The following is a 13,417-nucleotide window of genomic DNA, read 5'->3' as shown; positions in this document are numbered from 1 at the left end:
CTGTTGGTCCAATTGCTTCCACTGGAACTGCTGGCAAAATCCCAGCAGAGGTAAAACTGAGCATGGCCATGACAACCCTAAACTGAGAATGACTTTTTATGAGGGCCGCTCAACTGCAGCAGAAAAAACTCATGATATGCTCTATGCTTGTCTTTCCGTGATAGTTAAGATGCAGCCATTTGAGGATTTTCCAGTATGGATCCCAAGTTGCTCCCACAAGAGAAAAACATGCAGCGCTAAACAAGAGGAAGATTTAAAGAAGTTCACACTTACTTCTGGCTGCCGCACCAGCTGCTCTTCTGTCCTTCTGGCTTCTTGGAATCGCTGGTTCTGGGCTATAATGAAGCAGTTCTGGCAGTAGCCCTCGAGCATTGTGCTGCCCAGGGTGCCGCAGTCGCGCCGCTGGCAGGACACCATGTTACGGAAGCCAGCAGCGGAGCTCCCCGTCTGATCCGCTGCTGAAGATTTCCTCTGAGATCTCCTCTGGTGGCGTAGCAAAACACTGTCTGTAAAGCAAAGCAGGAACAGTTTGAATGTGCCCAACAGATCTAATGACCCAAAGCAGCTACAAAAAGCTCTCCACCTTAAAAATGAAAATAAATTTAAAATATCAATTAGCCTCAAACATGGGTTTCTGACAATCCTGAGACTCCCCCAGTTGGTACATATTTCTTCATTTTACATACTAACACGTGCTAATGCAGCCTGATTTTCATATAATTTGTTGAAACAGATGATTTGGGAAAAATTTGCCCTAAGTGGGAAACCTAGATCACACTGAAGGCAAGACGAATTTCACCTTTGACTTCACTTTGACTGTCATCTGTGACCTACCCATTTCAGCCTCCCCCATTTCAGTCACATCACATAACTGAAGTACAGTGGTACAAAGCATAAGGGGGAAAAGTGCATTATATTTTTTAGTCTCATGAAGCAATCTTATATATTCCACAATCAGAAGGAAAAAAAAATTCATTGTGAGCAATGCTGGAAAATAAGGTATTGCAAGCTGGCATAGAAGTTCCCTAATCTGAACGCACGTGGAAAGCTCAGTGTTGTGAAAGATGTCTCTGCCAACAGCAGGGGGGTTGAATCAGATGATCTTTAAACCCTTCCAACCCAACCTATTCCATGTTTCTTTATTTGTATCTGCAAACTTTCGAGCAATAAAATATTCTGAAGAGATAAGTAATAATTCTCTCTTACATAGACTTTTCAGGCTCTATACCTAAGGGCTCTTTACCTGTGAAACACGGCAGTGGCATGAAAGATGAAGATTTCATGCTGTGATTTATTCCCAGACTATTGCCTTTTTGAAAGTCAGTCTTTAAACACACGTGCATGCACACGCAGGGTATTACCAAGGAAGATTTCAAGGTAGAGTATATCAACACAGTCCAAAGTTACTCCAAAATACAAGCTCATTACTGATAGTCAAATTCTACTTGCTCTGCTTGTCAAGACAACTACAGTGGTTACTCCAGAGCATTATACCTGTTACATCCAGAACAGATAGAGATCTACAGAGTCTTCAAGGCTTTTTAAACACCTTGCTAACATAATTGATTTTCAGTACCTTCCATACATTTACACCATTTCCTTCATTGATCTCTACAATTTGTCTAGCTGTGAAGAAAATTCATACCAAACCATGATTGCAGTGGATGATGGGGAGGTATCAAAAGCCACCCCCTCTTAAGTTGGTTTTGCTTCTGTCAAAGCTGAAAGGAAGTTTTACAAGAGATTTCACAGATTTCTCACACTGCTGCCATGTGCCCCTTTATGGTATGCTGGTTTTGGCTGGGGTAAAGGTAATTTTCTTCACAGTGGCTGGCATGGGGCTGTGTTTTGGATTTGTGCTGAGCACAAGGCTGATAATATTGAGATGTTTTTGTTATTGCTGAGCAGGGCTTACACAGTGCCAAGGCCTTTTCTGCTTTTCACACTGCCCTGCTGGCGAAAGTGCATGGGAGAAGACACAGCCTGAACACCTGCCTGCCCATGGCAAGTAATGAATTAAATCTTTATTTTGCTTTATTAGTGTATGCAGTTTTTGCTTTTCCTATTAAACTCTCTTTATCCCAACCCATGAGTTCTCCAGCTTTTATGCTTTCTATTCTCTACCTGAGCCTGCTGGTGGGAGAGTGAATGAGCAGCTGTGTGGGGCTTGGTTGCTGGCTGGGGTTAAACCATGACAATGGGATAATAACAGACAGAAAATCACCTTGCAGGCTCCTCACACTGTTTTCATCACCCCCTGCCCTTTTATCAGCCAGTACACACAGAACTTCACAGTTCAAGGAGGCTGATCTGCAGCCAAAGTGTGTCAAAGCTCACTCCATCTCCACTTACCATGGTTTTCCCTGTACTCAAAGAAACACAGCGTGCAAAAGCCCTCATTTTGTGGTGTCCCAAAAAACTTGCAGCCAGGTTTCCTACAGAGGTTGCCTCCCCTGTTCTTAGGAGGCAGTGCTGGTGGTGGAGGCTCCTTGCCATGGCTGTTGGGAGCCTGATGGCAGGAGTGCTGGTGGAGGATCTGTGAGATCTGGGACGGGTCAGATGTTGATCTCTGGTGGCAGGTGGGCAGGAAAGCAGGACTGCCATTTGGGGACTGCTCTGTAGCCCTTTTGAAGCAAGTGCTGCATATACCATTGAAGGTCCTCTTGGCCTTTTGGCGGCACATTTTGCATGTGGCATAGTCCGTGTGTCTCTGGTCATCCAAGTTGTTGCAGGGACTGAGCTGTCTGGAGTTGTAGCAGCGTTCACACAGCCCATTGTGTTGCACATTCAGTGTGAAGGGGCAGTCTGGAGTCCTGCACTTCATGGCTGTGGTTTCACTGTACAGGAAAAGGCTCGGAGCGGTCGGAGGCGCAGAGCGAGGCTCTGTTACAGGCCCTTCAGATGTCCATCCCCCAGGTTCACAAATATCCCCATGGGAGGAGCCTGACCCAGCTGCCTTCAGCTTCTCAGGTGCTGCTTTGGAGGTCTGCTTTCTTCCTTTGCTTCCTTGGGACCTCTGCTCAAAGCATTCGTGGCAGTAGGGCTGGGTGTTCACAGACATGTAGAAAGGGCAATTTGGCGTTTCACATTTCATCTGTAAGAGGGAGAGCTGGGAAAGTGACAGATCCTGTCTGTTCCTGGAACATGTCTCTCTTCTAGCAGGTTCAGCATTCTCCTGCCACTTCTTGTACTCATGCTGTACCAGTTGAAAGTAATCTTCCACGAGGTTTATTTCTTTGGGCAGGTTGCCTTCATCTAACCTGACAGGCAAAAAAGGAAGATTGCATCAGTGGTTGAAAAGAGTAGATGGTGGGGGTGGAAGCAAATACAAGCAATGTGGGAAGGAAATGTAGACTTAATGCACATCCGTATTACTCAGACAGAAGATCTGGGATGTTACACTGTTGCTGTAAATGGAAATAATTTTAAAAGCAGGTGTTCAGTGATAGAGACTTTGACATCTGAAATAAATGTCCTGACACAATGCTAAACAGTATTCTTAAAAGGCTTTGCTAAGTGAGGGTTTTCTGTCTAAGAGCTGTTTGCATAAAGAATGTGGGTAATCTCTCAGAAGCAGTCCCCCAAATGGTGAATTTCTCTGAGGATCAGTGCTCAACTCAGCATAATGATACAGTTTATTGTGAAATCCACTCCTGGTTCTCTGCCCTGTTGTGTCTGTATCTACCAGCAGAATTCTTCTAACAAACTGTGGGGTTTCAGTGTGGTGTGTGCAATGCTAGCATCCATCACACCATCGTTACTGCCTCCAGCTGCAGGGAAAACCCTACACTGGAGCTTCACCATGCCACAGTTGGCAGGATGAGGAGCTAACATTTCTGGCAATACCCCAGAACACATCTAGGCAGAGCAACCAGGGAAGCTCAAGTGCTACCCTTTACATGTGCTTACATGCTTCGGGTAGGACTTCAATTCTCAAGGCCCCTACACCAGAACCGGCCAACAGCATGAAGATTCCTTTCCATGTGGTAGTGGAAGCAAAGACAGAGGACACAGGGAGTTACTCCCCTCTATCAGTTCTGAGGGGACTGGTTGGGCACCACTGCCAGTGCCCATTGAATATGAGAAGCTGATGCCAGCTGCTCCCTGCATGTTACTGATGCTCAACCATCAGGGGGACTAGCAGAGATGCTGGTTCCTCCACTGGCCGCAGCTTCCTGCCTGTTGCCACATGGAACAGCCCAGGGTGTTGAGGCATCTGTGCTCAGAACATACTGCCAAGTACTTTACCCAGGGCAGTCAAAATTACACCAACTGCCCATTATGCAATGTGCCCTTACACAAAGCACAAGAACTTGGGCTAACTAGCTCCTGCATTTAACAACTTTTCAGCCATCCTCCTGTATAATACAAAAGTCAGTGAAACTGATCAAATGGATTTTTTCTTCTTCTAAAATGCTAGTTTCATTTTCCTAAATCTGAACACATTTTTGCCTTTAAATTTGAGACTGGCCTCAGCTCATACTACTTCAAAACATATCAACAGTAATGCCAATGTTTCATATTTCAGGTAGTAAACACATGGGTCACCTAAGAAGGAAGGAAAGACCAAAAGAACATACTGGGCTGCCCAACTTGTCCCACCTCTGTAAATAAGATAACTTTGAGGAAACAGGAATGACACTCACTTTGCAGCATTAATTAGATGAGTTGTACCATGATCCCAGCCTTGCACTGGAATTTCAATCACTATCAAGTAGTCTTTTAGCAGCTGCTCTTTCTCCCTCTCCTCTGCATCTGTCAGAAAGTGCACATTCAAATCCTCAAATCTGCCTTGCTCACTGGTGACCAGAGGGACAGCCCGGATTTCTGTGGGGAAACAAGACAGATTAGCACATACATACACAAAACCACACACATATATATATACATGTGTGTATATGTATATTTACACAAACATAACCAGACAGTTAGGAATAACTATAAAATGCAACACATGGGGATTCCACCACAAATCTTTTGAGAGAAAGGAGAACAGCTGGGCAGAGCAAGGAGTTTCTGCATGGTACCACTGGTGGAGGTCGCAGACATAGCTACATCATAAACTTAGCCCCATTGCACAGTAGTTTTAATGTCCCCATAGCATCTTCTCCACTTGAACGGGATTGTAGTTCTTTGTTTGTTATGCCTTTTGGTGGGATGATGCTGTAACCTGAACCTAGAGAACCGCTGCCCACTCAGAAGAGATGTGTTAAAAATGGTAAAGCATATATTTCATTATTCCTGCCAGACAGTGGTACCCTGCTGTGAGACCGCATCCTTCAAAGCTTCTTCTCTTACAATGTGGAAAGGAGGCCAGAATACAATAAAGCAGAGGTTACCCTTCGACCAATTCCAGCCTGCAAGCAGGTGAGTTGCACTCTACTTTCAACCAATATCTTGAAGGTAACCTTTAGTTTCTACTCAGATTCACAGACAAAGCTCTTTCTGCTCACATTTAGGAATATATTTCAAATGAATCTACTTTAACTTTAAAAATACAAATCTAAACCAGATCATATTTCAAATGCTTTATCAGCACAGTGGTTTTGAAGAATATAAATACCAAACAAGGTACTTGAAAAATACCTGGCCCACTGTCCTTCAGAGTCACCAGTGGTGTAAAATGCATGTTGTCATAGCCAAGCACAATTGGGTATCTGTAGCATTCTGCAGCTGGCCACAGGAGAGGCAAGTAAACACCACCAACATTCAGAGGAGCAAAACTGGAGCCTGACTCTAAGCTTCTAACCACTTTATCTGCATAAAGAAGAAAAAGAAAACACAAATAAGTATGTACTACAGGCAAGAGAAAATGTATGCTGGGGGTTTTACAATAATTGCTGAAAACACCATGTTCTGAAATGCATCTACCTGCTGGACTAAGATTACTAACACAGCACAAGAGCAACACAGTGGGATGCCTGGCCAGACAACTCACCTGCAAGGACAATGATTGGCCTTCGGAGGATGTTAGCAAGGATGAAGATGTGGATTTCTTCCAGCGCATTATAGGGAAGTCTATTTTGAGCCCCAGATATTTCTGGGGAGGTCATTTCAATGAGGTATTCCCACTCCTCCTCCCAGTTCTGAGGAAAGAAACAGCTGTCACCAATGGTTCAAAGACACAGAGGTCAGGAACCAGCTGCAGCACAGCAAAGCTCAAATAATCACATTTTCCCATTTCCTCCAAAGGAAGATTATTTCTGCTCTCCATTAATGGCAGAATCCATGAAGCCACAAAGCAAAAAGCATCAGCAAGGCAATGCTGGTGAGCCCTCAGAAAACAGCACCACTCCCTCAGGCCGCCTTACCCGGGTGTCATAACGGAGTCCTGTTTCCACAAACTCCTGGGATTTAACAGCCTCCCGCTGCCAGCGGAGCTTGAAGTTCCATGTGTCAATCTCCCTGAGAGCACTAAACAGTGTTTTTCTTAAGACAAGGTCGATATCTTCAATACCCCACATGTACTGCGATGCAGCATGCATAAGGCAATTTCCATCACCTGGAGAAAAAAAGAAAAAGTGCATTAATTTCAAACGGCTACTTAAATAAAATGCCACAAGCCTGTGGGACGTAGAATTACACTGCAAATATGCATATTCCCTGTGCACTTCTCTCTAAGCCTCAGACAGAAGGGTGGTAAAGAAGGAGACCAGAGTTATGGTCTCTGTTCAGAGACAGAAAGAAAAAACTTCCCTCCCTACTGGTTTTGTCTCTGCACCAGTCCAAGTTAAGCTGTCATCCAGCAATGCCCCTTACCTATCTTACTTAACTTTGACTTATATCACAAACTAAATTTTGGGGTCAACTACAAATGTCAAACACAGCTGAAATAGCTTTTTAAACACAACAAACTCATCTTAAAATTACAAAAAAAAGATGTAAATCTCCCTCACTGGTGTTTATACAAATATACACCCAATGGCATGAGGTTGAGATAATGGAAACCATTAGGAAAATATTCTAGTAACACCATATCCCCTGATGAGCACTGCTTGACTGCTTGGCACTTGGCTGTGCTTGGTGGAGGAACTGTAATAAAAAAGGAGACAGAAAGGGAATGGTGGGTGATTTATGTAAAGCAATCGTAGGAACACCTCTGGCCTTCCTCTCAGAAATTATTGCATGTTGGGTTGTTACATATATGATTTAGAGGGCTGATTTTAAAACACAAAATTAAGTCAATGAAAAACAGTGATTTGATTTTCATTTATGCAATCTCCCTGCATTGAAAAATTCTTCTTTACAGGTAGGAAGGATTGTAATATTCTGCAGTTTCAGAGAGGAAACGAAGACTCAGAGGAGATAACTAACTTAATTAAAAGGTGTGACAAGAAATACATCTATGGCTGGGTTTCAAATTCTCTCTCTATCCATCTTCTTCTAAAGGGGATGTCTCCCCTGAAAGGGAGACATCAAGAATCATTACTGTCACGTCCTCAGATGCAAAACTAGATCTGATGTCTACCACAGTGGTAAACAGATTCACATAATGCTAAGAAACCACAGCAATTTTCTTGGAATAGAAGACATCAACCATGGTAAAGCTACTAGATTTTTCTCACATGAAAAAAACCCAAACAAACGCAACCAAAGAACTCCCACAAAAGAATTAAACCTGGTTTGCCACATACATGATGAGTTCAATTACACCATTTGTGAACATTTTTGCTAATTATTCTGTGAAATTGCAGAGAAAAGCCTACAACAGACTCCAGTTCCTGAATAAAATATAATTTGAAATCTACTCAATGCTTCATAAATTGTTATGGGATTGGTGCATATCAGGTTCCTGCAACTGCCTTCTATTTTTTGCTGTCCTGCAAACCTTAATTCTGCAGGCTGCTTACTCTGCTTACTTGAGCTCAAAAATCAGGGAACAACCAAGAAGACAGAAAAACTGACTGTGTTTCCTTCTGACCAAGAAAGATGACATATTAATCCCATTAAAATTTTCCCTTTGCAAAATCTAGAGCAAAGATAAGACTAATTTTTTTCTCTCTCTGAGAGCTCACTTTCGGTTCTTTATTTAGAAGCACTGCCTAAAATTCTTTACACAGCATTTGGAATTCCCCCACACGGTTTGACTAGCAATTGAGCAACAGTTGTACTTTTTGTTCTGCGGGTGCAGCGTGGCCTCCCTCGGACTTTCCCAGGGGGTGTGGCTGGGCGAGCTGGAATGAATGCCAATTCATTATGCAAGTGAAATCTCTACAGCCAATAGATGCTGGAATTTTTCAATTAAAAAAAAAAAAAGAAGAAAAAACCCTAACAGTTTCGATTTTTGTACCTCCTACTGCTTTCCTTCTATCTCCATTCAGATGTCTGCAAAGAATTATGTGGTGATTCAATACGACTTCTTTAATTAAGAAAACCCCACCACTCCGCAGATTCACAAACATATTAGGTAAAATATACATCAAAAGATCCTGTAGGAGATACTTTCTCTGGTTTCAACAGCTACAATCTTAATCAGAAAAAAACTCAGAATCTTCTGAAGAAAGTCCACTACTAACGGAGAGAACTGACATATTCTTCCCATATCTATGTGTTAAGCAGCTAGATGTTTAAAAAGTATTTTTCACATCTCATGGGAGAAAAAAAAAAGTTGTTTTCTGGGATAATACAGGGCTTCTCCAGGCTTCTGCACTTCTTTCAGAGATCCTCTCCTACAGTCCAATCTACCCTCTTTCTCCTACAAAGGTCCTTCTATGCAACTATTTTGCATAACCCACAGGTTTCCAAAGCCACTCCTACTCATGCACTTAATGACCTGAAGCACTGAAGTGAAGCCAAGTTCTTTGTCTCCTCAGTGTATGGGGAGACCACAAATCTTGCTTTGCCTTCCCTCAACCTGCCCTAATATTTCAGCACCTCATATACAGGTATGGGTGGGATCCAAGTCCACACTACTCCCACATGTAACACTGGCTAATGGCCATGAGAGAAAGGAGGAGGGCAGTGATGCTGAATGTAATGTGGACACCAACAGGGGTCTGTCCAGGCAGCCTTAACCACTGCAGGATTTGTATTAACTGGAGATGGGGGATTCTAAAACTGTTACTCTTTGCCCTGGGGAAAAATTGTGCATGTTGTCCATTTTCCTAGAAAATCTGTTCAAGTGAAATTTTTAAGATGCAACACCTGGAGTGATGTTACCTTCCCAGTACATGCAAAGCACTGCCTGCCCTGGATGCAACTCTGGTCCTTCCAAAGCTCAAGATTCCATAACTTCTGTGCACACCCCTAATGCAGTCATGAGAATTTTACACCAATGCAGAGGCAGCCCAAAAAGCCCATCAGAAAGTCAATGCCTCTACAACAGTTACAGACATGCACATCAGCATCAAGCTTCAGGTTGGGCAGTGACATTTACTCAGTGGGTCTGAGTAAATGTCTTTTTATGGCATCTGTACAACACAGCTGTGTACAGTCAGACTGAGAAATATGGCAGAACTTGGAAAGAAAAAAATGTGGACTGGGAGATAAGGGCAATGTGTATACAAGCAGATATGAAAAGAAGCAAACTGAGAACACAACATTGACTTCAACAATGCTGCAGGTCCACCACACCCAGTATTTCTATAACTGCTGTGATCTGCTCCTTGAGCAAAGAGTATGTATTTTTCATCTTCTTGAAGTCCTCACTGTCCCAGTCTATTGTTCCTGGTTAGGGGCAACCTGTGTTGTAAAGGAATCCTGAGTCCAAGTTTGCAGCTGCATGACCATAAGTCATAGCCATTACTGAATCTTTCCTCCACTGAATGTAAAATGCCCATGACTCTTACAGTCATGTGCCAAGATTTCCTGCTCAAGACTGTGGAGAAACACAACCTGTTCAGGAAATCTTGGCACTACTGCTGTGCCTTTTCATTTGTAGCACTTGATGCAACACACACACAGAGTAACCCAAAAGCCAAGTCCTGGTGCTGAAACCAGCACCAGCTGTTGAGAGAAAAGGGCGCTGCAAAATTTGTGTTGCACAAAGATGGGTGTCAGTCACACACGTGCGACTTACCAGTGGGTGCTTAGGGAAGGCAAGAGCTGGCAAACCCAGGCAGGGAGCTGAGGATGAGGGAGAAGCCCCAGAGTGGGGCGCTGACCCCAGGGACAGCAGTGTCAGGTTCCCGGAACGCTCCATGTTCTGACTGCTATTGCCATCACTGTTAAAGCTGGATGAGCAAGCAAGCATTGCCTGCCAGCTACAACAGCAGGGCTTATTGGAAGGATATTAGCTTCTGCTAAATATACATGGGAATGCATCCCTGGTCACTCAAGGCATCTGAAGGCTCCTCTTGCCTGGCATTAAAGGATGTTTGGCACTTCCGATGAGGCAGCCAACATGTAGCAGTCAGATTCATGGGAAGGCAGTAGGTTCCAAATCAAGTTTCCCTGCCTTGTTCTTGACTCTGATGTGCCACAGGTTACTGATATTATGAAAATACCTGTGAAATTTCCACAATACTCACATACTGTGGTATGGGCAAGGGTCTGCTACAGCCTCAGAATAGCCCATCATGTGGAAAGAATTTTAATTTCAAAACAGATTGAAAGGCAGCACATTTTTAAAGCCATGTGCTTCTGTTTCAGTAATGTGAACTCAGATGCTATTAATAAAGCTGATACATTTGTATGACCTGTTTTACTGTGAGTGCAAAGACCTGCTCAAAACTTACCATTAGTCTTCAAAGGAACGAGTCTCCGAACTTCCCTGCACCAGTTAAGCTTCCTGTGGCACTCCAGCGAAGTCTGGGTAGCCTGGTCAGTCAGGGACTTCTGAAGCATTTCCCGAAACTGGGGACAAAACTGGCACATTCTGAACATTTCTATGGTGTATCTGTGCATAGTCCTGAAGTGATGAATTATTCCACTGGGAGGTTTGACTAGATCCTCAGGTGTTCTCTCTCTGATCTTCATAGCCTTCAGCATATTGCTCTGATACAAAGCTTGAGGAAGGATGTGTTGGCCAGCCATGTTCCTAGAAGACATCTGAAATGAAAAAGGATCCTTTTATTGGCATGTTAGTGTCCTTCTATCACAGTGGTATCACTTCTGCAGTGACTGAGAAGGCACTTTCAGGGTGGGATTCTGGATGAAGTTTTGCCTAAAACAAGTACAGAGTGGATGCAGCCCATCTGAGCCTTTCATAAATAACGTTTTTTCAAAGCTCACATTTGCTAACTTTACTGCATTAGTCAGATACAGACACTGATCAGCTTATCCCACTCATTTGCTAATATAATTTACTGTGATATTGAAGAGGATTTATGCATAAGTAAGGAAACTGCATCACGATTCAAAAAAAAGCATTTAAATCAAAATAAGGATAAGAGAAGGCAAGGTTAAGGGAAGGGAAAATGATCCTAGAAACTTAACTAATTGATAATCGCACAGTGTAATCCCATATGCACTTGCTGAATTTCAGGACCTTTCAACTCTTGTTTTGATAACATGCCAAAAAAAAAGCAGTTAATGCCCATTTCAGATTTCCACAGCCCATACATTCTGAGCAGTGATGGTCAGAAGAGTACAGAAAGAGCACAAAGAATTGCAGGCTGTGCCAGTATCAGTCCCATACTTACAGTGGCCAGATATGGTAGATGAGGAATTTGCCACTCGAGGACAGGCTTAGGTTACTTTTCTTGAGGCTCTTTGTATTTTGTGAGCAGCAGAGCTACAGCTCAGAAGTGCTTGTGCCGTGTGGGGGTGCAGACTGCAGTGCCACTATTACTCACTGGTAAGTCAACAGAGCTGAAAAAGCATTTCCATTTGGCTCAAAACCCCCAATATATTTCCACAGCAGGACATGTAATGTTTACTGCTCTGCATCCCTTTCTTCAGTAACTCTGGCCTCATGGGGTACAGCAGGAAAAACAAAAAAAAAGAAACCCATAACCTCAAACCTGCTACACTCTATGAAATACTTACTCAGAGGACACTAACTTTGTGGCTAGTTAGGGCCAAACGTAGGGACCACATCCCTCAAAACCCCTGTGCACTGCAGTAAGAACAACAATAACAACAATAACTTGTTTTTACAGGGAGAAACTCTCCATGCTGTCCACAAACATTCTTGCTTTGTTCAAAAACAAAGCAAAAATTGTATCAAGACAAATAAAAATATGCATGCCTAAAATGTTTAGAGTCTACCTGGTCACATTAGGAGAACCTACCATTGTGATTATGAATCTAGGGACAAGTATCAAGCCATATATGTGTATCAATCTCTGGACATCAAGTACAGGGAAACAAGAAGCAACTAAAGAGTGTTTATGCAACTATTAGGAAGTTTTCTCAAGGAGATGGGAGGCACAGGAAGAGGAAGAACTCCAGCGTGACAGACTGACCAGGAAGGCATTCCCAGGTCTATGGAGGCAGAAGACCCCTCTTGTACAGAAGGGCTTTGGCACCCCCTTCTCCCCAGGGAAATAGTTGCTCTCTCCTCTTCACCCAGACACTTCTCCTGGCAACATCCACCTCCAAATGCTACTTTTGAAAGCTTTTGAAAAGAGCCTCTCAGGGTGAGAGGGGACCTCAAACTCCAGGTGCCAAGAGCTGAGCTCTATAACCTGAGAACCAGCTGATGGAGAGATACAGAGGATAACCCCACAAGCTCTGAATAGAGACAGTTGAAACAGGCGATGCTACAAAGTCCAGGTTTAGGGTGATGTCATTCACACACCCTAAAAGCACTGAGGACCGTGTGCACAGCTGTCACATCTTGCAACATATGGAAAAGCTTTCCTGTAGGTAATAAAGATGGCATATTCTTATCATTCCCCCACCAGCACAGAGCCTTAAAATGAAAACGACATATTTTCTCATCCACTCTCCTCACCAATATAGTTTTACACATGCTATTCATGTAATCCTTCATTTAAATGTATGAGTGAGTCTAAAAAGGAAATATAAACAACCCCCTACTAATCTGTGTGATAACCACAGCTCTACTCTGCTCTGAGATTACCAAAGTACTGAATTCCCTACTTATGTTACTAGAAACATTGAGTCAATGGGATTTTTTTTACACGAATAAAGTTTAATCACATGACTAAGCACTACCGGCTTCGACTCTTGAAATGGTTATTTCCAGCTTTAAGTAACAAAAAGTACTGAGTTTACAGAAGCACTCGCTGAAACTACGTTATTCAATACTATGTTCTACTGGCACTTTTTCCCCTCCACAGGTGGAAATTACTGCCTGTGCTATTTACAGTCATAAATGTGAACCAAGGCAAAAGCCAAGCAATCCTTATTTTCAAAATCGATGTGATGAAACAAACAGAACTCAACAGACATCTACCTGGACTCATCTAAAAGTAGAAAACTAAGCTACAGTTATATCAATTTATAGTCTACTGTGCTTTGCTGTGTGCTATGCTACTTTAACCTTCTCACAGGTAATGACAAGGAATTC

The 13,417-nt window shown here is 43.0% G+C and overlaps 1 protein-coding gene across 1 annotated transcript in view; it reads right to left on the bottom strand.

Annotated features, from left to right (window-relative positions):
- TNFAIP3 (TNF alpha induced protein 3) overlaps positions 1-10,989 on the bottom strand; it is a 13,098-nt gene extending 2,109 nt beyond the window's left edge. The window contains exons 1-7 of the mRNA XM_031056305.1: positions 10,677-10,989; positions 6,312-6,502; positions 5,939-6,086; positions 5,587-5,757; positions 4,647-4,827; positions 2,353-3,260; positions 274-506 (exon numbers count right to left, since the gene is read on the bottom strand). Coding sequence (XP_030912165.1) covers positions 274-506; positions 2,353-3,260; positions 4,647-4,827; positions 5,587-5,757; positions 5,939-6,086; positions 6,312-6,502; positions 10,677-10,989 — 2,145 coding nt within the window. The remainder of the gene's footprint in view (positions 1-273; positions 507-2,352; positions 3,261-4,646; positions 4,828-5,586; positions 5,758-5,938; positions 6,087-6,311; positions 6,503-10,676) is intronic.
- Between the last annotated feature and the right edge of the window lie 2,428 nt (positions 10,990-13,417).

Source organism: Geospiza fortis, unplaced genomic scaffold (genome assembly GCF_000277835.1).
Source record: "Geospiza fortis unplaced genomic scaffold, GeoFor_1.0 scaffold162, whole genome shotgun sequence".
NCBI classification, from domain to species: Eukaryota; Metazoa; Chordata; class Aves; order Passeriformes; family Thraupidae; genus Geospiza; species Geospiza fortis.
Note: the sequence above shows the minus strand (reverse complement) of the source record. Positions and strands in the feature narration are given on the sequence as shown.